This window comes from Stegostoma tigrinum, chromosome 30, assembly GCF_030684315.1.
Source record: "Stegostoma tigrinum isolate sSteTig4 chromosome 30, sSteTig4.hap1, whole genome shotgun sequence".
NCBI classification, from domain to species: Eukaryota; Metazoa; Chordata; class Chondrichthyes; order Orectolobiformes; family Stegostomatidae; genus Stegostoma; species Stegostoma tigrinum.
This window is the reverse complement of record NC_081383.1, coordinates 37606736-37632422: the sequence shown is the minus strand read 5'-3', so window position 1 is coordinate 37632422 and position 25687 is coordinate 37606736. Positions and strand designations below refer to the sequence as shown.

General features: G+C 45.2%; 1 protein-coding gene across 2 annotated transcripts in view; it reads right to left on the bottom strand.

Annotated features, from left to right (window-relative positions):
- LOC125465702 (cyclic AMP-responsive element-binding protein 3-like protein 3) overlaps window positions 1-25687 on the bottom strand; it is a 54285-nt gene that overhangs the window by 12245 nt on the left and 16353 nt on the right. For both annotated transcript variants that reach the window (XM_048559438.2, XM_048559440.2), the window contains exons 2-6: window positions 16913-17059; window positions 16152-16425; window positions 8967-9085; window positions 4274-4387; window positions 2742-2848 (exon numbers count right to left, since the gene is read on the bottom strand). In XM_048559438.2, the coding sequence (XP_048415395.1) occupies window positions 2742-2848; window positions 4274-4387; window positions 8967-9085; window positions 16152-16425; window positions 16913-17059 (761 nt within the window). The remainder of the gene's footprint in view (window positions 1-2741; window positions 2849-4273; window positions 4388-8966; window positions 9086-16151; window positions 16426-16912; window positions 17060-25687) is intronic.

The window sequence follows — 25687 nt, the reverse complement described above, 5'->3', positions numbered from 1 at the left end:
TCCACAGATGCGGCCAGACCTGCTGAGTTTCTCCAGCGATTTTGGTTTTTATTTCTGGTCTCCAGCATCCGCAGTTCTTTGTTTTATTTAAGAGTGTAGTGGAGTATCAATACCTCTGGGCAAGAAGGTACAGGTTCAAGATCCACCAGCAATGAACAGCAGAACAGTGGGAGATTCTCTATTTACCAACACAGCAACGGCTGTGGACAGGCAACAACACAGCAACAGTCAACCATGGCAGAAGTACCAGAACCTTTAAGCAGATGGAAGGCCCATGACCAGCAGAGAGATGATACAGATGATTTGGACAATGGACTCAATACAGGAATGGTTGAGGGTTGACAGCAAAATTAATTAAAGAGTGGCATAGCCCCTGCTCCAGGCAATGTTCCCAATGCTCAGCACCATTCACAACTCTTCCGACTCAGACAGAGATAGTAAGTACTGCCGATGCTGGAGTCAGAGGTAACACAGTTTGGAGCTGGAGGAGCAGAGTAGGCCAGGCAGCATCAGAGGAACAGGAAAGTTGACATTTCGGGTCAGGACCCTTGTTTTTTTTTTCTGAAGAAGGGTCTAGGCCCGAAACATCAGCCTTTCTGCTCCTCTGATGTGTTCATCCGGCTCTATACCTTGTTATCTCAGGTTCTCCAGCATCTGCACTACTATCTCTATCTCTATCCTACTATCTCAGCCACAATTCAGTACATCTTTTAGTATTTAGTGCAATTTAATCATCAATAGAACACAATTTATTAAGCAGAAATGAGCCTAACAACAGCATAGATTTAATTATCAATAACATTTATTACGTTGACAACTGCGATTAGAGGATATTTACAGATGATCTGATTGAAGATTGTTTCATAGTTGGAGTTGGAGTAAGACATCTTACAGAGAAAAAGTACAAGTCAGGCACAAAACCAAAATGCACCAAAGCTGAATCCTAAAGGAAGGGGATCAGGTGGCATCAAGCTTTGTTCTCGTCATGGCATAAAGAGACCGCAAAGCATCAAAAATGAGGAAAGCCATATTTGCTGTAAGGCCAGCCATTTTAGAACAGTCTCACAGAGAAAATCATCAATGTCAAAAAGAGAAGGAATAGTCCAAGGAGTAGATGCAAGAATTAGACTACAAAAAAGCAATAAACTAATCACAGAATCTCTACAGTGTGGAAGCAGGCCATTTGGTTCTTCAAGTCCACACTGACCCTCCAACGAGCATCCAACCCAGACCCATCCCTGTAACCCTGCTTTTCCCATGGCTAATCCACCTAACCTACACATCCCTGGACACTATGGGTAATTTAGCACAGCCAATCCAGCTAACATGCACAACTCCAGGCTGTGGGAGGAAAGTGGGAAGAATGCGCAAACTCCACACAGACAGTCACCCAACGGTGGAATCAAATCCAGGTCCCTGGCACTGTCAGGCAGCAGTGCTAACCACTGAACCACTATACTGCCCCATTCAAACGGATGGACTGAAATGCTGATAGACAAGTAAGTGAGCATCAAATTTTAAATTTGACACCAGTGTAGGTGTATCAGTCTGATCCTGTGGAATGGCTGAATGAAAAATCATTCTAGGAATCTGCAATTCAACTTTAGGGAACAGGAAGAATCCAAAGAAGCATGAAAGGCAAAACAGCTGTATAAAGGTCAGTAAGTAAAACCTTCATGATTTTAATTGTGATTCAAAATCATACTTTACAGAGCAGGAAAACATGCACCGAACTGAAATTTATTTCAGTTGTCAGCAAGGTCAAAAAAATGTTAGGTTTAGAGTTGATCTCCCAAAATGGTTCAGGCCTTGGGAAACGTAAGACCAGAAAACAGTAAGAAATAGGAACAGGAGTAGGCCTTTCGGCCCCTCAAACATGCTCCACCGTTCAATAAGATCATGGCTGATCTGACATTCCCCACGTCTACTTTTTTGCCCTTTCCCCATGATGCTTCACTCACCAAAAAATCAAGAATCTATCTGCTTCAGCCTTAAATATACACAAAGTCTCTGCCCCCACAGGTCTCCGTGGCAAGGATTTCCAAAGCTTCACGACCCTCTCAGAGAAAGAATTGCTGCTCATCTCAGCTAGTTTATGACATTATGCTGAGAGCAGCTGCCAAATGAACTTGTCTGTTCATACCTTGATAAGTCTTGCACCCACTTTCAAAATGCGAAACATGAGATTGATGCAATGCCTTGCTGTCTCACCAGTGACAAAGCCAATAAATTAATATTCTAGCAGGATACCAAGTCAAAACCAAGAATTAATGTGCACCTCATACAGCTAAATAAAGTTGTACAAATAAGGTAGTACAGTGGTTAGCATTGAGGCCCCACAGCACCAGGAGCATGGGTTTGATCCCACCCTCGGGTGTCTGTGCGGAGTTTTCACATTCTCCCTGTGTCTGAGTGGGTTTCCTCCAACTGCTCTGACTTCCTCCCACATTCCAAACATGTGCAGGTTCGGTGAATCGGCTATGTTAAAGTGCCCATAGTGTCCATGGGTGTGCATGGTAGGTTTGTTAGTTACGGGAAATACAGGGTTACAGGGGGAGGTCAGGATGGGATACTGTCCAAAGGGTCAGTGTGGACTTGATTGGCTGAATGGCCTGCTTCCATGCCGTAGGAATTCTATGTAATATTCTATCCTATGTAAATCCAACCTATGGTGACAGGTGGGTTAACTGCACCCAGACCCCAGTTCCACTATCAAGTGTTGGAACAACATTGTCTCTCACCTGTTTTCCAAGCCATCTATGTATTCCTTTTTCTTCTTCCGGCTCTCTTGTGCTGACTGTTTATTCCGAATCTTTCTCCTGATCTTCTTTAAAATCCGCTCTTCTTGCTGAGAAAGGGAACGAACCCAGTTCATCCAAACTGCTTATGTTCTGATTCAATTGTTATCGTGAAGTTAAAATGGGATGGGACAGAGGAAGGGAGAGAGAGCTGCAGAGTGAAAAAGAGAGGGAATGTATGAGAGGTAGAAATAGAAAGAAATGAATTGGGGCTAAGAGACAGAGGACTAGACTGTCATGGAGTTAGGAATACTAACAGAAGAAGAGGAATAGGCAATTCAGTCCTGCTCATCCATGATCATGGTTGATCTCATCTTGGCCTGAACTCTACCTTGCTGCTCTCTCCTCACACCCTTTAACCCATTACTAATTAAAAATCTTTCTCCTGCTCAAATTTTTTCAGAGACCTCACCTCACCACACTCTGAGGGAGTGAATTCCACAGATTAATGGTGCATTGAGAGATCTAATTACACCTCATCTTTGTTTGAAATCTGCCACCCTTTATTCTAAAGCTGTGACCTCTCTGTGTCAACAAATGTGGAGCTGGGAAAGTGCAGCAGGTCAGACTGCATCTGAGGTGTTTGGCCAAAATCCTTCGCCAGGACTGGGGAGGGGGAGAGGCACCCAGAAGTAAACAGAGGTTAGGGGCTGGGGCTGAGAGGAGGGTAGGTGAGGTAGAGATACGTGGATGCAGGTAGGGGATTATTGCGGTTAGTCAGTGGAAAGGGTGGGGCAGATAGGTGAGTTAGAAGATGGACAGGATGGGGGAGGGGAGAGGCATGTCCTAACTCATATTACAATCAGAGAATCCCTACAATTTGGAAGCAGGCCTTTTGACCGATCGAGTCCACACCGATCCTCCAAAGGCCATTCCACCCAGATCCAGACCCCGACTCTAAACCCATAACACTGCATTTCCCATAGCTACCCCACCTATGGGCCAATTTAACATGACCAATCGACCTAACCTGCATATCTTTGAACTGTGGGAGAAAACCTAAGCATCCAAAGGAAACTCACACACGCATGGGGAGAATGTGCAAACCAATGAACCATGAAATGACAATAGGATGTGTTTAAAATCTTAATTCATTCACTACATTTCACTGTTTTTTTAATATCTCCTTAGGATACCCAGAATTGATTAGTACACTCCCAGATGGGCTCTATCAAGAGCAATGCATAACTGTGAAATATTCTCGACACAGTGTATTCCAGTGCTCTTGAGATGTAGTTTCTAGAATATCAAGCTACACTCCCGCCTTGGTTCACACACTACCTCCACTTGATATGCACTTTCTCAGTCACCAGCAGGTTGCTGTAGTTATTACCAGCCTGCTCTGGTTAATGCTCTGGTTAATGCTCTGGTTAATGCTCTGGTTAATGTTCTGGTTGGTGCTGGTGTGCCTTGATTACTACCTCCCCCTGCCCAGTCAGAACCGTGTAAGCAGCAACAAGTCATTGTCCGTGTACTTTGGTGAGCGGCAGCTGCGAAGGAAGTGTGACCCCTTCTTTCACCAACAACTTTTTCTCATCTTCGTTGAGCACCAGCTCCCGGGCTTGATGTGGCTGCAACTGCGGCTTATGCTGAGATTGGAAAAAAAAGGAGGAAATCAGAAACATGGGCAATGAGAGTGAATGGCCTGAATTACTGCAGCAACATATAAAAGGAGAGCTGACATTTCAGGCCTGGGCTCTTCTTCAGAAATGGTCTAGACGTGAAACATCAGCTTTCCTGCTCCTCTGATGCTGCTTGACCTGCTGTGTTCATCCAGCCCTACGCCTTGTTATATCAGGTTCTCTAGCATCAGCATAAAAGGAGAGATTTGCATTATATAGCACAAAGGTTTCTGAGGTTAAGCAGGTTAAGTCAACGCAGATGCATCTGATATTCAGAGATGGTGGGAACTGCAGATGCTAGAGAATCCAAGACAACAAAGTGTGAAGCTGGATGAACACAGCAGGCCAAGCAGCATCTTAGGAGCACAAAAGCTGGCATTTCGGGCCTAGACCCTTCATCAGAGAGAGGGATGGGGACAGGGTTCTGAAATAAATAGGGAGAGAGGGGGAGGCAGACCAAAGATGGATAGAGGAGAAGATAGGTGGAGAGGAGAGTATAGGTGGGCAGGTAGGGAGGGAATAGGTCAGTCCAGGGAAGACGGGCAGGTCAAGGAGGCGGGATGAGGTTAGTAGGTAGGAAATGGAGTTGCGGCTTGAGGTGGGAGGAGGGGATAGGTGAGAGGAAGAACAGGTTAGGGAGGTGGGGACGAGCTGGGCTGGTTTTGGAATACAGTGGGGGGAGGGGATGAGCTGGGCTGGTTTTGGGATGCAGTGGAGGGAGGGGAGATTTTGAAGCCCTGCAAAATTTTGAACCACTGCAAGCTTCAAAATAGGTGAGAGGAAGAACAGGTTAGGGAGGCGGGGACGAGCTGGGCTGGTTTTGGGATACAGTGGGGGGAGGGGAGATTTTGAAGCTTGCAGTGGTTCAAAATTTTGCATGGGCTTCAAAATCTCCCCTCCCTCCACTGCATCCCAAAACCAGCCCAGCTCATCCCCTCCCCCCACTGTATTCCAAAACCAGCCCAGCTCGTCCCCACCTCCCTAACCTGTTCTTCCTCTCACCTATTCCCTCCTCCCACCTCAGGCTGCACCTCCATTTCGTACCTACTAACCTCATCCCGCCCCCTTGACCTGTCCGTCTTCCCCGGACTGACCTATCCCCTCCCTACCACCCCACCTATACTCTCCTCTCCACCTATCTTCTCCTCTATCCATCTTCGGTCCGCCTCCCCCTCTCTCCCTATTTATTCCAGTTCCCTCACCCCATCCCCCTCTCTGATGAAGGGTCTAGGCCCGAAACGTCAGCTTTTGTGCTCCTGAGATGCTGCTTGGCCTGCTGTGTTCATCCAGCCTCACATTTTATTATCTTGCATCTGATATTTGCTGATTGTTATAATGTAATTACTGCAGCACTCAATCTATGCACAACAAATCTCTCACAATAATAATGTGATAATGACCAGGTCATCTGATTTCATTGATGAAGGGTGAAGGATAAATAATGGGCCAGAAAACAAGGCAGAACCCCTGCTGCTCATCTTCGAATGGAATTTTTAACACTGAAAAGGCCTCGGCTCATTATCTTATCTGAAAGATGGTCCCTACACATGTACTTACCAATGTACAAATTAAGAGCAGGAGTCGGCCATTCAGCCCCTAAAGCCTGTTGGATTAGTTTGAAGATAACAAGAGAATGATAAGAGGCTTTACAACGGGCTGTTATGCGAATGGAACTATGCTGAGTTATTCAGGCCCGCTAAGAGTTACTACTGCAGGAAATCAGCAACTGCTGTCTCCACCAAATAAGGATGAAACCTTCAGGATTGATCACATAGAACATAGAACATAGAATATTACAGCACAGTACAGGCCCTTCGGCCCTTGATGTTGTGCCGGGATATTTCTAAATCAGGCCAAATGGCAAGATGGCGGCAGGATAAGTTGCTCCATTCGGAGCTCCACTCTGCTCACCAGTTCACTTTCACTTTCTTTCTTTCTCCTGTCTTTTTTCCCTCTCTTCTCTCTCCCTCTGCAGTAATTCTACCCCCCCAACCCCTTTTTAACGACCTGTCCAAGGATTTGGGAAGAGGCCGGGTCATGACTGGGAACCACGTGGCAGGAGCTGAACATGCGGGTTGTGTCCTGCAGCAACAGCAGATCAAGCGTGGGCTGGAGCAACGAGGACAGATCAAGAATGGGCTGGCAAGAGTGGGCCAGTGAGGCAGCCCCAAGGGGAATGCTGTCAGTGGCATGGCGAGGGCCGGAAAGCCCAGAACGGGACTGTGGCGGAGGAATGGAGAGTGCTGGAAAGCCTGGAGTGGGACTGCGACAGTGGAAAGCAAAGTTGGACTCTCTTAAGTTATCTTTTTTTCTTATCTTATTCTACGTTAATGTGGATGGCGCCACGTATATGTACAGCGAAGGTACACACTTTTCACTGTATTTTTTATATTGAATACATGTGACAATAAATGATAAATTATTCAAATACACTTAGCGCAGAGACCTGTGCTTAAAGTAGCCAGAAAATCCTTGATTTTCAGCAGGACTTTGAAGAATCATTCTGCAGGAGGCAGCCTACATCATGAGGTGTGGTGAAGACATTGAGAAGAGTTTTAGCCTGGCCAGGTGCCAACTGTCCCGGGTAATAATGTTTGGGGTTAGTTACAGAACCCAGGGCAGCAAAAGACAGTGATTGAGATATCTCTAGTAGTTAAAAGCATATGTTATACATTTAACTAAATAAATTAACTCACTTTTATAGAGCACTAAATGTCTGCGCTATATCTTCATCTATGCATATAATGTTGTCTTAAAGAGATGGACAACAAGTCTGCTCTATCTTCCAAACAGATCAATGCTGATCTGATTACTACATATTTCTGCCTATCCTCCTGGTACCCTTTCACCCCCTTGCTAATCAACAATCAATCTATTTCTGCTCTATTAATACTCAAAGACTCTGCTTCCACTGCCTGTTGCAGTAGACAGCTCCAAAAATCTCATGACCTGTCAGGACAAAATTGCCTAGTCTGCTTGAAATGGGCAACCGTTTCCTTTTCATCAGTGACCCCTTGTTCTGGATTCTCCCAAAAAAAAAACCATCCTTTGCATATCCACCCAGTCAAGTCCTCTAGGATCTTATTTACTTCAACTGATTTGCTTCTCACAACTCCAGGGAACACGAGACCAGGGTTGTTCAACTTTTCCTTATAAGACATCCCACCCATTCCAGGCATTAGCCTAATTAACCTTTTATCACTGCTTCTAATATTCTTCCTCAAAGGAGACCAGGACTCTGCCCAGTACTCCAGATGTGGTCTCACAAGTGCCTGTGAAACTGAAGTTTGACATATATAGAGTCATAGAGTTCTACAACACAGTAACAGACCCCTCTGTCCAACCCATCCATGCCAACCAGATATCCTGAATTAATCTAGTCCTATATGCCATCATTTGACCCATATCCCTCCAAACCCCTCTTATTTACGTACCCACCCAGATGTCTTTTAAATACTGTAGTTGCACCCGCCTCCACCACTTCCTTTGGCAGCTCATTCCTTACACACACCACCCTCTGCATGAAAAGCTACCCCTTAGGTCCCTTATAAATCTTACCCTTCTCATTTTAAGTCTATACCCTCTAGTTTTGGACTCCCCTACCATGGGGAAAGAACTTTGGCTATTTACCCTATCCATGCCCCTCATAATTTTACAAACTTCTATATGGTCACCCCTCAGCCTCTAGCGTTCCAGCGAAAATAGTCACAACCTATTCAGCTTCTCCCTATAGCTCAAACCCAACCTCCAAACCCAGCAACATCCTTGTAAATCTTTTCTGAACTCTTTCAAGTTTAACAACATCTTTCCCATAGCAGGTAGACCAGAAAGAAATGTATACGGTTATATCTAGTATACAAAATTTCAAGTATGAGTTTCTATCCCTATATCAAAATTTCACCTCTGTTTAAATATAAGCATTTATTAACAGTTCCAAAGTAATAAGTATTTTAAAATGTATCAGTTAAGTGTCTGATAGATTCTAAGTGAACAAGTCTGCAGTAAACAACTGTGTGGAGTTGGAGGAACACAGGAGGCCAGGCATTTCGGGTTGGGACCCTTCTTCAGAATGAACACTTTTTTTCTGTAGAAGAGTCCCGAGCTGAAATGTCAACTTTCCTGCTCCTCTGATGCTGCCTGGCCTGCTGTGTTCCTACAGCTCGACACTGTGCTGTCTCTGACTCCAGCATCTGCAGTTCTTGCTATCTCCAAGTCTGCAGTAAAGACTGTGAATTAACATGGACTATTATGACTATAGGTTACAGCCCAGATAGTGGCTTTTCAGCCCATCATGTCTTTACTGGCTCTGAGCTAAATAATTGCTAACTAATCCCACTGCCTACTCCCTTCTCAAAGCCACTCTCATTGACTACGTCTGTCTGTTACATTGTTTCAACCAACAATATTGTAAATGTGCTTAATTTCTCACCGACTCCACTTTAAATCTAAACAGAGCAGAAGTCAACTGTAAGGAATGATATGATCCCCGGGTTGGAGGAGTTCATTCAGAGCAACATGACCATGTTGGGTGTACTGTAGAGCTCACCATTTCATTTGTGTTTGAAAGCAGTAAATCCTTGACAGTGAGGGAGAGGACATTGTTCGGAGTAGATTGTGATGGAATGTTCTGTCTCCCTTCCTCAAAAGGTTCTGAGTTCCAGTCATCTGGAAAATTAAACGTAGAAAAGAATCAGTTCACATTTCTTGCAGAATTTCTAACAGTCAGACTCAATCTGTGTACATCATTAACATAGAACAACAAATTGCCTTTCCATAGAAGCTTTAAGATGGCAAAAACATCTCAGGACACCACAGGAACATTAAAGAACAAATTTAATACCATGTCTCATGTAGATACATTAGGGCAGGTAATTGGACACTTGCTCATAAAATAGGTGTCAAGGAGGATCTTAAGGTAGTTCAGTGGTTAGCCTCACAGTGCCAGGGACCCAGATTAGATTCCAGCCTCGGGTGACTCTCTGTGTGGAGTTTGCTTATTCTCCTTGTGCCTGCATGGGCTTCCTCTCACAGTCCAGAGATGTGCCCATTAGGTGAAGTAGCCATGGGAAATGTGGGGTTGTGGGGATGCGGGCAGGTCTCGGTGGAATGCTGTTCTGTGAAACGCTCTTCAGTGGGATGCTCTTCAGCAGGTTGGTGCAGACTCAATAGGCTGAATGGCCTCTTTCTGACTGTAGTGATTCTGTGATTCTGGGTTAAGTGGGGAAAGAGAGGTGGAGAGGGAAAGGACTTAGGGATGGATTTCCAGGGATAATTGCTGGTGATGCACCAGAGGGAATGGAGAATGTGCAAGACAGAGACCTCAGAATATTTTAGCATTGGAGGAGTTTTAAAGGAATTGGAAGGTGGGAAGCATTGGCAGCATGTGAACTGAAGGATGCAAATTTTAAACGCAGGGTGATGATACACTGGGAGCCAATTTGGGTCAATGCCTATTGGGATGATGGGAAAGTAGCACTTGGTGCAAGTCAGTGTAAAAGCCACAGAGCTTTGAGTTTTACTTCACATGAGAGATGGGAGGCTGAGGCAGAGGCCATTAGATTGATCAAGATATAGAATGCAAAGCCAGAAGATGATGGAAATTAACAGTCCCTGTCCACAAAAAAAATACTTCAAGTAATTTCTGATGTGAAACAGTAATCAGTTCTAAATACAGAGACTAAGAACGTGACATGTTCTTGCAGTATGCGGTTTTCTTATATTCCCTAGCTACACTCTCTTTCCCAGGTCACCAATTCATCTCCAATACCTGTGGCGAAATATTCAGTGAAGTGTACATCTGCTGCCACCTAATGGCCTTCTCCAGGTAAGGTTGAATACGTGATACTGGATAAATTTTACTCATCTGTTTCAACTACCATGAATGCTGTCCCCATGCTGTAGAGTCATAGAGTCATAAAGCACAGAAACAGACCCTGCAGTCCAAGTTTCCAAACTAAACTAGTCCTATTTGTCTGCATTTGGCCTATATCCCTCTAAACTTTTCCCATTCATATATCTTTCCAAATGTCTTTTAAATGTACCTGCATCTACCAAATCCTCTGGCAGTTCATACCATATACAAACTACCTGCTGTGTGAAAAGTTGTCCCTCAGATCCCTTTTTACATTTTTCTCTTCTCACCTTAAAAATATGCCTTCTAGTTTTGAACTCCCCTGCCCTCGGAAAAAGACCTTTGCCATTCACCTTTTCTAAGCCCCTCATGATTTTATAAACACCAAAAGGTCACCCTTCAGCCTCCTATGCTCCAGTGAAAAAAGTCCCAGCTTATCCAACCTCCCCTTGGAATACTCCAGTCTCAGCAACATCCTGGTAAACCTTTAATGCAACCTCTCCAATTTAATAATATCCTTCCTGAAGCAGAGCAACCAGAATTGTACACAGTACTTGTAAAGTGGCCTCACCAAAGTCCTGGACAATTGCAAGATAGTGTCCCAATTCCTACACTTAATGGAAGGTAAAGCATGCTAAATGCCTTCTTAATCACCCTGTCTACCTGTGACACAACTCCCAATGGTCAGCAGGAAATTGAAGAACAAGTATGTTAGGAGATCACGTAGAGCTGCAAAAATAATAGAGTTGTAACAGTAAGGAATATTAACTTTCCGAAGATCGAATGGGACTGCCATAGTGTTAAGGACTTGGATACCTAATTTCTTTAGCAATCCAGCATTCCCTGCATCTACCAGCCTTGCCCTTCACCCTAACAGGGACATTCATTATCTCATTTTTGAAGGCTTCCCACTTTCCAACCATCACTTTATCTGAAGCTATCTACCCCCAAACAATTTTTGAAAACTCCTGCTAAATACTGTCAAAATTGGTTCTCCTCCAATTTAGAACTCTGACTTTTAGATCAGGTCTATCCTTTTCCATTACTATTTTAAAACTAATAGAATTATGGTCACTGGTCCCAAAGGGCTTCCCCCACTGACACCCCAGTCACCTGTCCTGCCTTATTTCCCAACAGTAGGTCAAGTTTTGCTCCTTCTCTAGTAGGTACATTCACATGTTGAATCAGAAAATTTTCTTGTACATACTTAACAAATTCTTCTCCATCCAAGCCCTAAACATATAGCAGTTCAAGGCTATGTTTGGAAAGTTAAAATCCTCTACCATAACCACCCTATTATTCTCACAGTTAACTGAGATCACCTTACAAATTGGCTTCTCAATTTCCCACCGACTACGGGTGGGTCTATAGAATGATCCCAATAAAGTGATCATCCCTTTCTTATTTCTCAGTTCCACCCAAATAACTTCACTAGAATATCGTGCCTACGTACAGCTGTAATGTTATCCCTAATCAAAAATGCCACTACCCCTCCTCTCTGGCCTCCTTTCTCTCTTTCTCATAGCATCAATACCCTGGAACATTAAACTGTCAGTCCTATCCATCCCTGAGCCATATCTCTGTAATCGCTGTGATATCCCAGTCCTATGTTCGCAACCATGCCCTGAGCCTTACCTGTCAAGTCTCTTGCTTTGAAATATATCCAATTTAATTTATTAGTCCTACCTCATTCTCTACTTTGCTTCTGCTTGCCTTGACTTGCTCCTTTTCCCAACTGCACCAGCCTCAGACTGATCTCTTTTCTCACTATCTCTCTTAGTAACCCAACCCCAACCCCCACTTCCTGATTTAAATCCTCCCAGGTGGCTCTAGCAAATTTCCCTGCTAGTATATTGGTCTCTTCCATTACTGGTGTAATTTGTGCTGCTTATACAGGTCACTTCTAAACCAGAAGACATTGCAATGATCCAAAAATCTGAATCTTTCTCCCCTGCACTAGCTTATCAGCCATGCATTCCTATTTCTACTGTCACTAGCACATGGCACCACGAGGAATTCAGATATTACTACACTCATATTACATTACTACTACCACTTTTTATCCTCCTGCCTGATAGAATCCATAGAATCCCTACAGTGAGGAAACTGGCCCTTCGGCCCAATAAGTCCACACCGAACCTTGGAGCATCCCACCCATATCCGTCCCCTTGTAGCCCACCTAATCTGCACACCCCTGAACACTACAAGAAATTTAACATGGCCAATCCACCCTAATCTGCACATCTTTGGACTGTGGGAGGAAACCGGCACACCTGCAGGAAACCCACACAGACACAGGGAGAGTGCACAAACTCCACACAGTCACCCGAGGCTGGAATTGAACTTGGGTCCCTGGCACTGTGAGGCAGAAGTGCTGACCACTAAGCCACCATGACACCTACATTGGCTGCTCAGAACCTCATCCTTCTCTCTTCCTATGAGATTGATTCCAATGTGTACAAAGACCTCCTTGTTCGTCTCTCGCCTCTTCGAGAATATTGTGGACCGTCTCCAAGACATCCTTGATCCTAGCACTAGGGAGGCAACACACCATTCTAATGTCTCATTGTCAGCCACAGAAATGTCTGTCTTTGCCTCTGACTAGAAAGTCTCCTGTCACAATTGATCATTTGGAACCTGATATTCCCCTTGTTACATTAGAGCCGGTCTTAGTACCAGAAATCTGGCTGGCAGTGATACGTCCCCCCGAGAGTCCATCACTCCCTACATTTTCCAAAACAGCATTCTTGTTTGAGATTGGGATAGCCACAGAAGACCCCTGCACTACCTTCCTCCCTCTCTTACCTTTCATAGAGGTAACCCATCCACCCGACTGGATCTGCGGTCTTTCTACCTTCCTGAAACTGCCATCGATCACACCCTCAGCTCCTGTCAATTCCTCATGAGAGGCATAGATAAGGTAGACAGCCAACAGCTTTTCCCCATGGTAGGGGAGACCAAAAACTAGAGGGCATAAGTTTAACGTGAGAGGGGAGAGATACAAAAGGGTCCAGAGGGGCAGGTTTTTCACATAGCGGGTGGTGAGTGTCTGAAATGAGCTGCCAGAGGTGTGGTGGAAGTGGATACCATTTCATCATTTAAGAAACATTTAGGCAGGTACATGAATGGATAGGTATGGAGGGATATGGACCAAATGCAGACAAAAGGGACTAGTTTAATTATGAAAACTGGGCAGCATGGGCCTATCCCTAACCCTATCCTTGAAAGTTGCCACCCAGGTTGACAGGGCTGTTAAGAAGGCACACAGTGTTTTAGCTTTTATTAATAGAGGGATCGAGTTCCGGAACCAAGAGGTTATGGTGAAGCTGTACAAGACTTTGGTGCGGCCGCACTTGGAGGATTGCGTACAGTTCTGGTCACCGCATTATAAGAAGGATGTGGAAGCTTTGGAAAGCGTGCAGAGGAGATTTACTAGGATGTTGCCTGGTATGGAGGGAAGGTCTTACAAAGGCTGAGGGACTTGAGGTTGTTTTCATTAGAGAGAAGAAGGTTGAGAGGCGACTTAATTGAGGCATATAAAATAATCAGAGGGTTAGATAGGGTGGATAGGGAGAGCCTTTCTCCTAGGATGGTGACGGCGAGCACAAGGGTCCATAGCTTTAAATTGAGGGGTGAAAGATATAGGACAGATGTCAGAGGTAGTTTCTTTACTCAGAGAGTAGTAAGGGAATGGAACGCTTTGCCTGCAACAGTAGTAGATTCGCCAACTTTTAAGTACATTTAAGTAATCATTGGACAAGCATATGGACGTACAGGGAATAGTGTAGTTTAGATGGGCTTCAGATTGGTATGACAGGTCGGCACAACATCGAGGGCCGAAGGGCCTGTACTGTGCTGTAATGTTCTATATTCTATATGTTCTATGTTGGGCCGAAGGGCCTGCTTCAATGCTATAGACCTCTATAACTTTAAATTCCAAAGAAGTAGGTACCTGAACCCCTGGGTCCCCCTGTTCTACAACACTCCCTACGGTCCTACCACTAACTGTTTATGTCCTCTCCTGGTTTGTTTAACTAAAATGCAATACCATGTATTTATCCAAATTAAACTCCATCTGCCATTTCTCAGCCTACTGACCCAATTGATCAAGATCTCTTTCTAATCTTAGATAATCTTCTTCATTGACCACTATCCCACCAATTTTGATGTCATCCGCAAACTTACTAACCACGCCTCCTAGATTCTCATACAAATCATCTACAGAAATGACAAATAACTGTGTGCAAGAGCAAGATCGGAGCAGCTCCCTTCAATGCCTTCCACAAGCTCAGAACATTCCTGAGAAGGAATCACTTCTCTCTGAGGGGAGTGAATCGGTGGAATTCTTTACCACAGAGGGCTGTCGAGGCTGGGTGTGGTGGGGTTGGAGGGGAGTGTGGAGCAGCCAAGAGACCCGGCTCCTTCCCCTGCAACCGCAGGAAATGCTACACTTGCCTGCGCACCTCCTCCCTCACCCCCATCCCAGGCCCCAGGATGACCTTCCATATCAAGCAGATGTTCACCTGCACATCTGCCAATGTGGTATATTGTATCCATTGCACCCAGTGTGGCTTCCTCTACATTGGGGAAACCAAGCGGAGGTTTGGGGACCGCTTTGCAGAACACCTCCGTTTAGTTCGCAACAAACAACTGCACCTCCCAGTCACGAACCATTTGAACTCCCCCTCCCATTCCTCAGACGACATGTCCGTCATGGGCCTCCTGCAGTGCCACAATGATGCCACCCGAAGGTTGCAGGAACAGCAACTCATATTCCGCTTGGGAACCCTGCAGCCCAATGGTATCAACATGGACTTCACAAGCTTCAAAATCTCCCCTTCCCCTACTGCATCCCAAAACCAGCCCAGCCTGTCTCTGCTTCCCTAACCTGTTCTTCCTCTCACCCATCCCTTCCTCCCACCTCAAGCCGCACCTCCATTTCCTACCTACCACCTCATCCCGCCTCCTTGACCTGTCCATCTTCCCTGGACTGACCGATCCCCTCCCTACCTCCCCACCTATACTCTCCTCTCTACCTATCTTGTTTTCTCTCCATCTTCGGTCCGCCTCCCCCTCTCTCCCTATTTATTCCAGTTCCCCCTCCCCATCCCCCTCTCTGATGAAGGGTCTAGGCCTGAAACGTCAGCTTTTGTGCTCCTGGGATGCTGCTTGGCCTGCTGTGTTCATCCAGCTCCACACTTTGTTAACCTGTGGAAGTTGGTTCTCTCAACTCAAGCTTGAAGGGCAACACTTTGAATGGGGTGTTGGAGAACTCCTTATATCTTAGAATCCCTGCAGTGTCGGGGCAGACCATCCTGTCCATCAAGTCCACACTGACCCTCCAAAAAATATCCCTCCTGGAACCATTCTTCCCTAACCTTAGTCCCTGTAACCCTGCATTTTCCACGGCCAATGTACCTAACCTATATAGCTTTGGACTGTGGGAGGAAACCCGCGCAGGAGACACAGGGAGAATGTGCAAACACCACACAGACAGTCGCCTGAAGGTGAGGCAACAGTGCTAAACACTGAGCCACCATGCCAACCTTGAGAGAGAGGAGAAATGATAAAGGAGGGGGAAATCACTTTAAAAGAATTTCAAAGTCACACAGAACAAGCTTCTCATTTGTCTCAGTTACTCCTCTGTTTGAAACTGGTGGAAATGCAATGCTGAGCACACTGCATTCTGAGAGAGATATGGACTGACCACAGGGAATTGGAAAACAAGTTGGAAAATTATGGAGACTGTGAACTGGGGAAATTCCTCTTCAAAATCCATCTATTCCTCTAAGTATCATCTCCCCCACCCCCAATAGCCCTCCCCAGCCCACAACCTGATGCACCCATCCCCACAGAGTTGGGGGTTGTTCAGCCTCTTACCGAAACCAAGGGAAATCTCCGGCTCTGGGGGTCTCAGGCCAGCAGCCCAGCAGCTGGATTCTGGCCCAGGCTGAAATGGCAGCTCCGCATGGACTGCTTCAATGTTCTGGGTGCTGTTGGACACGACACAGTGCTGGGGACTGTCCAGCTGATCCGAGAGGTGGTCTTCCGAGATCCCGCTGTCACTGCCGGCTGAGGACCAGAGCGGGGAGGCAGGGACAGTTTCTGCCAGGATTGAAGACAGAAACTCCTCATTGCTGCTGCCAACGTGGATCTGAGGGACAACGAAGAAACTGGTAGTTAGTGACAGCCTTGGAGAATCCCACCAATACTGCTTCCACTGAAACAAGGGAGGGCGACAAGACATTGCAGAGCACTGTGGGTGTGCGAGAGCGACTGAGGGCTCTAAAACGCCGCTGGTGGGTCCATCATGCCCATAACACCCAGCATGGGGTGCCTCTTGGTCATAATGGTCACTGTGTGGCTCAGTTAGGGCTTCAGTGGAGAAGGTGGATTGGGCAACATTGTCCTGTGTGATATTGAGTTGGGGTAATAGTACCCTGTACATAATTAATCTCCAGGTTACAATGGGATCAGGGTAATGATGGTCTGTGTGGGGGTGGCTCTGGGTTCCGACTGGATCAGGCTTACGACGCTCTGTTAGGGAGTGACTCTGGGTTCCAACGCTCTGTGTGGTGGTGACTCTGGGTTACGATACTGTATGAGTGGCAGGGGTGTTTGGGGATTACGCTGCTCCTTACACTGGGCTGTGCCATTCCCCAGCTCTCCGTGCTCCCCCTGCCATCTGTATGGAAGCCCTCATGGCGAAGAATCCCATCCTTTTGATCAAACAGTAGATCCAGGAGCTCCACACTATCCAAGTCACGAGACAGGCCCTCTGTTGGTACCTACAGGAGGAATAAATATGCAATGTGTTACCTCATATATAGGGGAATAGGACCAAATATCAGGTGTGTGTGTGTGTGTGTGTGTGTATGTGTCAGGGGGGTGGGGGGGAGCAGTGCTTACCACAGACAGTCGATGAAAAATTTTCAGAAAGCACTTAATAAGATTTACAGGAGAATGTTGAAGACAAGATTAAGGCTCTTGGGCTTTGGAAAACATGTTAGAATGGATAGATCATTGGTTAAAGGACAGAAGAGAAAGGGTAGAAACAAACAGGTGTTTTTCGGAATGGCATGATGCATTGCCACAAGGGTTATTACTGGAGTCTCAGTCATTTACAATTTCTATCAGTTACAGTGATGAGACAACCCACTGTAATGTATCCAAACCCGTCAATAATACATAGCTAGCTGGGTTAACAGAGCTGTAAGAAAGGGGACTCAAAGAGGCTTCAAAAATCACATACAGTCAGTACTGATTAGGTAAGAAATTGGCAAAGCGAGAGTAACGTGGGGAAATGTGAGAATATTCATTTTGATAATAAGAATGAAAAAGCAGAATATTTTTTAGAACATGAGAGGATAATGTAACTAGGCTTCCCAGCAGCAGGTAGCAATAGTGAGGGAGGACACCAAGCAGGGGAGCTGGATGGTAACTATAGTGTTTTTCTGGAGGGAGGGCTGGCCCTGTCAGAGAGAGCAGATTGGCAAACGCTTCCTCAACTGAGATCTGAATCATTGTTTTTGCTGTTGTACTCTTTTTATTTGACTTTCTCTCAATATTTGGAAAGACCCAGTACCAATGAAATAAAGAATCCTTGCGTCATAATGGTTGACATAACACAGTGTAGAGCTGGTCGAACACAGCAGGCCAGGCAGCATTAGAAGAGCAGGGAAGTTGAAGTTTCAGTTCGGGATCCTTCTTCAAAAATGGGGGAGGGGAAGGGAGCTCTGAAACAAATAGAGAGGATGGGTGGGGCTGGGCAAGGTAGGTGGGATGGTAATGGGGTACAGGTAGGCAGGTAGGTGGGAGGACCAGATAGGGGGGAAAGGAGATGGACAGGTTGTGTCAGGTCAAGAAGGTGGGAATGAGAGGATGGGTTGGTCATTGGACAAGGCCGGGAGTGAGGAAATTTTGAAACTGGTGAAGTCCACATTGAGATCATTGACTTGTAGGCTCCCATGTCGGAATATGAGGTGCTGCTCCTCCAGTTTCCGACTGACATCATTGTGACAGTGGAGGAAATCCAGAATGGACATGTCATCCAGGGAGTGGGAGGGGGAGTTGAAATGGTTCATGACTGGAAAGTATTGTCATTTGTCACAAACACAGTGGAAGGTGCTCTACAAAGCGGTCTCCAGACCTCTGCGTGGTCTCACCGATGTAGAGGAGGCCACAACAGGAGCAGCAGATGCAGTAGACCCCATTAGCGGACGTGCAGGTGAACTGTGTCTGATGTGGAAGGTTTGTTTGGTTCCTTGGATAGAGGTGAGGGGGGGGAGGTGTAGGGGCAGGTATAGCACCTCCTGTGGCTTCAAGGAAAAGTGCCAGGGGTGTTGGGGCTATTGGGGAGTGTGGAGCGGATGCGTGAGTCATGGAGACCGTGGTCCCTATGGAAGGCAGGTAGGATTGGGGAAGGAAATATATCCTTGGTTGTGGGGTCAGATGGCAGGTGGCAGAAGTGATAGTGAATGATATGTTGAAACCAGAAGTCAGTGAGGTGATATATGAGTACAAGGGGAATTCTGTGTTTTTTTGTTGTTGCAGGGATACAATGTGAGCACAGAGATGCGGGAAATGCAAGAGATGTGATCAAGAGCATTTTTGACCACCGAAGGGGGGTAAAGTTGCGATCCTTGAAGTAAGAGAACATTTGGGATGTTCGGGAGTGGAACGCCCCATCTTGGGAACAGGGACAGCGCAGGCGGAGGAATTGGGAGGAGACAGTTGCATTCTTGCAGGAAGGTGGGTGAGAGGAGGTGTAGTCAAGGTAGCTGTGGGAGTCGGTGGGCTTGAAACAGATGTCAGTTTCGAGGCTGTCACCAGAGATGCAGATAGAGAGGTCCAGGAAAGAGAGAGAGATATCATGGTTGAGTTGTCTGCAAGCTTTAACCTACAGCAAATGTTGATATCCATAAAGTTTTGGTGGTGAGGGGGTAGAGGGTTCCCATTACACAGATCACAGAAAGTTGTCAGAGTCATGAGTTGTAGAGTCATACAGCATGGAAACAGACGCTTTGGTCCAATTCATCCATGCCAACCAAGTTTCCCAAAATAAACTAGTCCCACTTGCCTCTAAACTTTTTCTATTCGTGTACCTGTCAAATGTCTTTTAAATGTCGTAGCTATACTTGCATCTACCACTTTCTCTGGCTGTTTATTCCATATACGAACCATCCTCTGTGTGAAAAAGTTGCCCCTCAAGTCCCTTTTAAATCCTTCTTCTCTCACCTTAAAAATATGCCTCCTAGTTTTAAACTCACCCACCCTAGGAAAAAGACTATTGCTATTCACCTTCTCCATTCTCCTCATGATTTTATAAACCTCTGTAAGGCCATCCTCAGCCTCCGAGGCTCTAGTCCAGCTTATCCAGCCCCTCCTTATATCTGAAAACCTCAAGTTTAGGTACAGCAAACAATTATAGGAAGGCAAATGGTATTGTCCCTTTTGATTGCAAGAGGACTGAAGTATAAGACCAAGGAAGTCTTGTTGCAATTATCTAGAGGCTTTGTTGAGACCACATATAAAGCAAAGGCCTTCTACGCTGAGAAAGACTATAGATGCCTTGACAGATTGCAGCGAATCTTCTCTAGATTGATTCTTGTCATGACAGTTTGCCCTGCAAAGAAAAACTGAGAATAGTTGACCTCTAGTTCAGGTTTACTGGAATGGAAGGGGATCTCATATCAAACTTTAAGAGGATGGATGCTGGAAGAATATCATCCTGTAGCTAGAGAATATACATTCAAGTAAGAGCAAAATACTGCAAGGCTGGAAATCTGAAACAAGTATAGAGAATGCCAGAGAAACTCAACAAGTCGAACAGCATCTGTGGAGAGAGAAACAGAGTTAATGTTTCAAGCCCAGTATGACTATTCTTTAGAATTAAAGGACATTGGAAAACATTTTCTTTTGTATACTTTTGACAGAGGCTACAGAGGAGCAAGGGGGCAGGTGGAGACGCCAAGTACAAAAGACAAAGGGGTTGTTAATGGTGGTGAAAGAGAAAAAGATGTGGAACGGGTATAAATTAAAGGTGTGAAGGGACAGAGCAGATCCTCGCTACCGAGAGTAAACAAAGCACAAAAAAGGCCAGGCAGACTACGTGACCGCTTTGCAGAACACCTATATTCTGTCTGCAAAACTGGCCCTGAATTGTTGATTACCTGCCACTTCAACACATCACCGTGTTTAATTGCCAACATCTCCGACTCAGGCTTGCTGCAGTCCTCCAGCAAAGCTCAGAGCAAACTGGAAGAACAGCATTTCATTTTCCACTTGGCATCACTGCAGCCTCTGGACTCAATATCAAGTTCAATAATTCTAGGGCCTGAAAACCTCCTCCCATGTCCTTACCAACACCCTCACACACGGATGGGGGCCCTGAGCAAGACTTGAACAGGGAATGTTCCACATACCGCAAAAAGTGACTGACATAGTCATGAAATCATAGAGTAATATGCAAGGTCTTAGCCCTTCCTATTCACGAATCCATCCAGACGTCTTTTGAATTTTATAACGGTACTAGCCTCTACCATTTCCTCTGGTGGCTTATTCCACACACACACTACCCTCTGCATGAAAAAGTTACCCGTCAGGTCCTTTTTAAATCTGTCCCATATAACCTCAAACCTATGCCCTCTAGTTTTGGACTCCCCCACCCTAGACAAAAGATCTTGGCTATTCACCCTATTCATGCCCCTCATGATTTTATAAACTTCTATAAGGTCACCCCTCAGCCTCTGACATTCCAGGGAAAATAGCCCCAACCTATTTAGCCTCTATAGCTCTAACCCTCCAACCCTGGTAGCATCCTTGCATATCTTTTCTGTAAACTCTCAAGTTTAACAACATCTTTCTTACAGCAGGGAGACTTTAACTTGGAGGAGATGATATGAGTTGAAAGAGAAACCGTTCAAAGCCAGGGCAAGCTCAGCCAGGTGCAGAGTATATATACACCTAGGGATGAGAAACTCAGGATAACGAGTTGGCATTTTAAGATCAGGATGAGAAAATTCTTCATCAGAGGGTTGTCAATCTTGGAAATTATGTACGTTAGAGATCTCTGAATGATCAACCATTGAATATCTTCAAAACCCTAATGCAGCTGGTGGGAATCAAATTTGATTAATAAACCTGAGTAAAGGTGACCTTGAACCATTGTCAATTGCTAAGAATTAATTTGATTCATTAATGTCCTTTAGGGAAAGAAATCTGCCACTCTTACCACTGGTTTGGACTACACTTGACACCAGATCTACAGCAATGTGATTGACTCTTAACTGCCCGCTGTGTGGCCTAGCAAGCCACTCTGTTGTATCAAATCTCTACAGAAATAGCATTAAGAAATGAAACCAGACTACCAGCATCAATCTAAGCACCAGAAACAAACATAGCAAACCCAGCATTATCAACTCAGCAAAGTCCTTCTGACTAACACCTAGGAGCCTGTGCCAAAATTGACAGAGCTGCCCCCCGAAGAACAGTCAAGCATGAGCCTGTCATAATCATACTGAGATAGTCATAGCATTCCCAACACCAATCCTGTTTACATGAGCAAACCATTGCAGGGTAGATTAGATTAGTTATAGATCGTGACAGCAGTCTCAGCTCTGAGTCAGAAATCACAGGGTCAAGTCCAACTCTTGACCATAAACTTGTCCAATTTGATCAGAACCTCGACATTGACACTCCAGAACAGCAGCAGTAAGGGTGTGTTACACTGTCAGAGATAATGTACCTTCCAATGACATGTTAAACTTCCCTATTTGTCCTCTCTGGTATAAGACTCCACAACACAATTTTGAAGAACTGCAGGATAGGTCTTCCTAGTATCAAAGCTGACATCGATCCCTCACCCAATTCCATTCAATTACATTGACTGATCTTTGTGGGACACAAACTGGTTGATTCCTGTATTACAACAGCGACTGCAATACTGCAAAAATATTCAAAGATCAGCTGAAAAGCACTTTAGAGCATCTTGAAGTTACAAAACACGTGACAGAAATGCACATCTTTCAGGTAAAAACTGAAAGAACTGTGGATGCTGTAAATCAAGAACAAAAACAAAGTTGTTGGAAAAGCTCAGCAGGTCTGGCAGCATCTCTGAACGAGAAAACAGAGTTAACGTTTCGGGTCCAGTGACCCTTCCTCAGAACTGACGGTGACTGGGAAGACATCAGTTTGTATGCAGAAAATAGGGAAGTGGGTTGGGTAGGGAGTAAATGATAGGATAGAGCCCAATGAGAGAGAAAGACAGCTGGGCAGACAAAGGAGTTGCTAACAATCAGGCTGGGAGGGTGAATAGTTGTTAATGGGGATTGTTAGTGACTAACAGGGAGTGTGTAATGGCAGGCTATGGGGTAACAAGGCCTGGTGTGTGGGGTGAGGGTGTGAGACATGGGAGAGTTTAGGCCCTAAAATTATTGAACTCAATATTGAATCCGAAGGGCTGTAGGGTCCCCAAGCGGAAAATGAAGTGTTGTTCCTCCTGCTTGCATTGGACTTCGCTGGAATACTGCAGCAAGTCTGGGACAGAGATGTTGGCCAGGGAGCAAGGTGGTGTGTTGAAGTGGCAGGTAACAGGTAGTTGAGGGACCTTTTTTGCAAGTAGAACATGGAGGTTCTGCGAAGCGGTCACCAAGTCTATGCTTCGTTTCCCCAGTGTAGAGGAGACCACATTGTGAGCAGTGAATGCAGTAGACTAGATTCTGCGAAGTATAGGTGAAGTGTTGCTTCACCTAGAAGTGTTTGGTCCCTTGGATACTAGGGAGGGAGGAGGTAAATGGGCAGGTGTTGCACCTTCACTGGTTACAAGGGAAGGTGCCATAGGGCTGTGAGGAGGTGTTGGGTGTAAAGGAAGTGTGGACCAGCGTGTCCCAGAGAGAACGGTCCCTGCAGAACGCGTCTGGTGGTGGCATCTCGCTGGATGTGGCGGAAATGGCATCTGATGATATTCTGGATGTGGCAAAGGTGCAACACCTGCCCATTTGCCTCCTCCCTCCCCAGTATCCAAGGGCCCAAACATACCTTCCAGGTGAAACTGTACTTCCCAGAATCTAGTCTACTACATTCACTGCTCACAATGTGGTCTCCTCTACATTGGGAAATGAAGCATAGACTTGGCGACCGCTTTGCAGAACATCTATGTTCCGCTCGCAAAAAGGACCCACAACTACCTGTTGTCTGCCACTTCAATGCACCACCTTGCTCCCTGGCCAACATCTCTGTCTCAGGCTTGCTACAGTGTTCCTGCGAAGTCCAATGCAAGCAGGAGGAACAACACCTCATTTTCCACTCGGGGACCCTACAGCCCTCCGGATTCAATATTGAGTTCAATAATTTTAGGGCCTAAACTCTTCCATGTCCCAGCCCCTACCGCACACACCAGGCCTTGTTATCACATAGCTTGCCATTACATACCCCCTCTTATTAGTCACTAACAGTCCCCATTAACAACCATTCACCCTCCCAGCCTGATTGTTAGCAACTCCTTTGTCTGTCCAACTGTCTTTCTCTTTGGGCTCTGTCCTATCATTTAGTCTCTACCCCACCCACCTTCCTATTTTCTGCATGTAAACTGATGTTTTTCCCAGCCACTATCAGTTCTGAGGAGGGGTCACCAGACCCTAAACATTAACTGTTTTTCCCTTCAGAGATGCTGCCAGACCTGCTGAACTTCTCCAGCAACTTTGTTTTTGTCGCATCTTTCAGGTGCTGCTTTGTACTTAGCTCATCTCACAGGTAAATTGTGCATGAATCAGTTTTCAGGCTCTCCAATGTCGTCAGGGTGTAGGTTACCCCAATGAAGAAGTGAAAACATGAGTGAAAATCCAGAAGGAAGGATCTCCAGTCAAAGAAAAGTGGATAACTAAAACCAACATCACAACCCAGGAGATAGGAGATAAGTATTTCCATTTTTCTGCATCTACAGATCTCTTTCTATATGCATCTGTGTGTGTGAGAGATGAAATTTGTCGATATCACAGTAATGATGGCACTTGCTATTTCTAACACAGATATTTACAAAATAACAAGATTGCACGAACCTCTGTATTCCTGTGTGATCAAGTGTTTATGCTCAGAGATAATGGGAACTGCAAATGCTGGAGAATCCAAGATAACAAAGTGTGAAGCTGGATGAACACAGCAGGCCAAGCAGCATCTCAGGAGCACAAAAGCTGACGTTTCGGGCCTAGACCCTTCATCAGAAAAGTGTTTATGCTGTTACCTCCTTTAATGTCTTCTGATAAAACAAAGTTATATTTCCCCACATTGGGAAATTTAAATTCGAGATACCCACATCTACTGATTTGTAGCAGAATAATATCCTCAATATAGTTACAGCAACGCCAACCAGTGATATTCTAGTATTTTCATTCTTCTATACAAATGAAAAGTACGCTCATTTTTATTCCATAAAATCCATTCTCACTTCTTTACAATGAATTTCATTGTCTTTGTTTATTTATACCATCAGTTTCCTTTTCCACTTTTTGACTGAGCACCTGTCCCCCACTGGACACTCCATTGAATAGCACATCCACATTTAAGCCTATGGAATTACCATAGACAGAATGTACAGGCCATTCAGCCCACGTGGCCCATGCTCCATTTGTACATCCTCCCACTCTAATTTCATCCTTGCTTCCGACTTGTCATAGCCATTTATCCCTATCTCCCTCATCCCTTTCCTTTCAATGCACTAATACCATCTGCTTCACAGCAGTGAATCCTACATTGTCAACACTCTACAACCTGGTCTGTAAAGAGGAGTTGTTTCAAGTACCGAACAAAGATTAAGTCACAGCTGTCAATGGATAGAAATAGTGGCAGCCAAACAAAGATTAAAGATAATTAAAAGCAAAATACTGCACTTACTGGAAATCTGAAATAAAAACAGAAATTGCCACAAAAGCTCAGCAGGTTTGGCAAACAGAAATATAGTTGATGTTTGGAGTCCCATATGATGGCTTCTAAAGAAGAAACTCAAAAGATTACAACTGGCTTTAGGAATACCACCTTGTCTTCCAATTGGGCACTTTATAGCCTTCCAAAATTGACATTGAGTTCAGTGAATTCCCATGTAAACTCTGTCTCCATTTTGTTCCCTTTTCTTTCCTTGCTTTCTGTTTTTATTTTGCTTTCAGTCAGCAGCCCGCCAGCTTTTGACACATATTTTCTTTCCCCTTCTCTGAAATAACTCCACAAAGGCTGGTAAGCCATCGCCAAGTCACCCTTTATTTGTACATGCATAGTACACGACATTGACCTGGTTAGCTCAGAGCTGGCTTCTAGAGTGAACAGAACCCCTGACACTCCTGTTTATATCTGTCAGCCAGGACACTCTGACTGAACCAGGCTAACAGGCCCAATCAGGGAACTCATATTCCAAGACATTCCCTAGC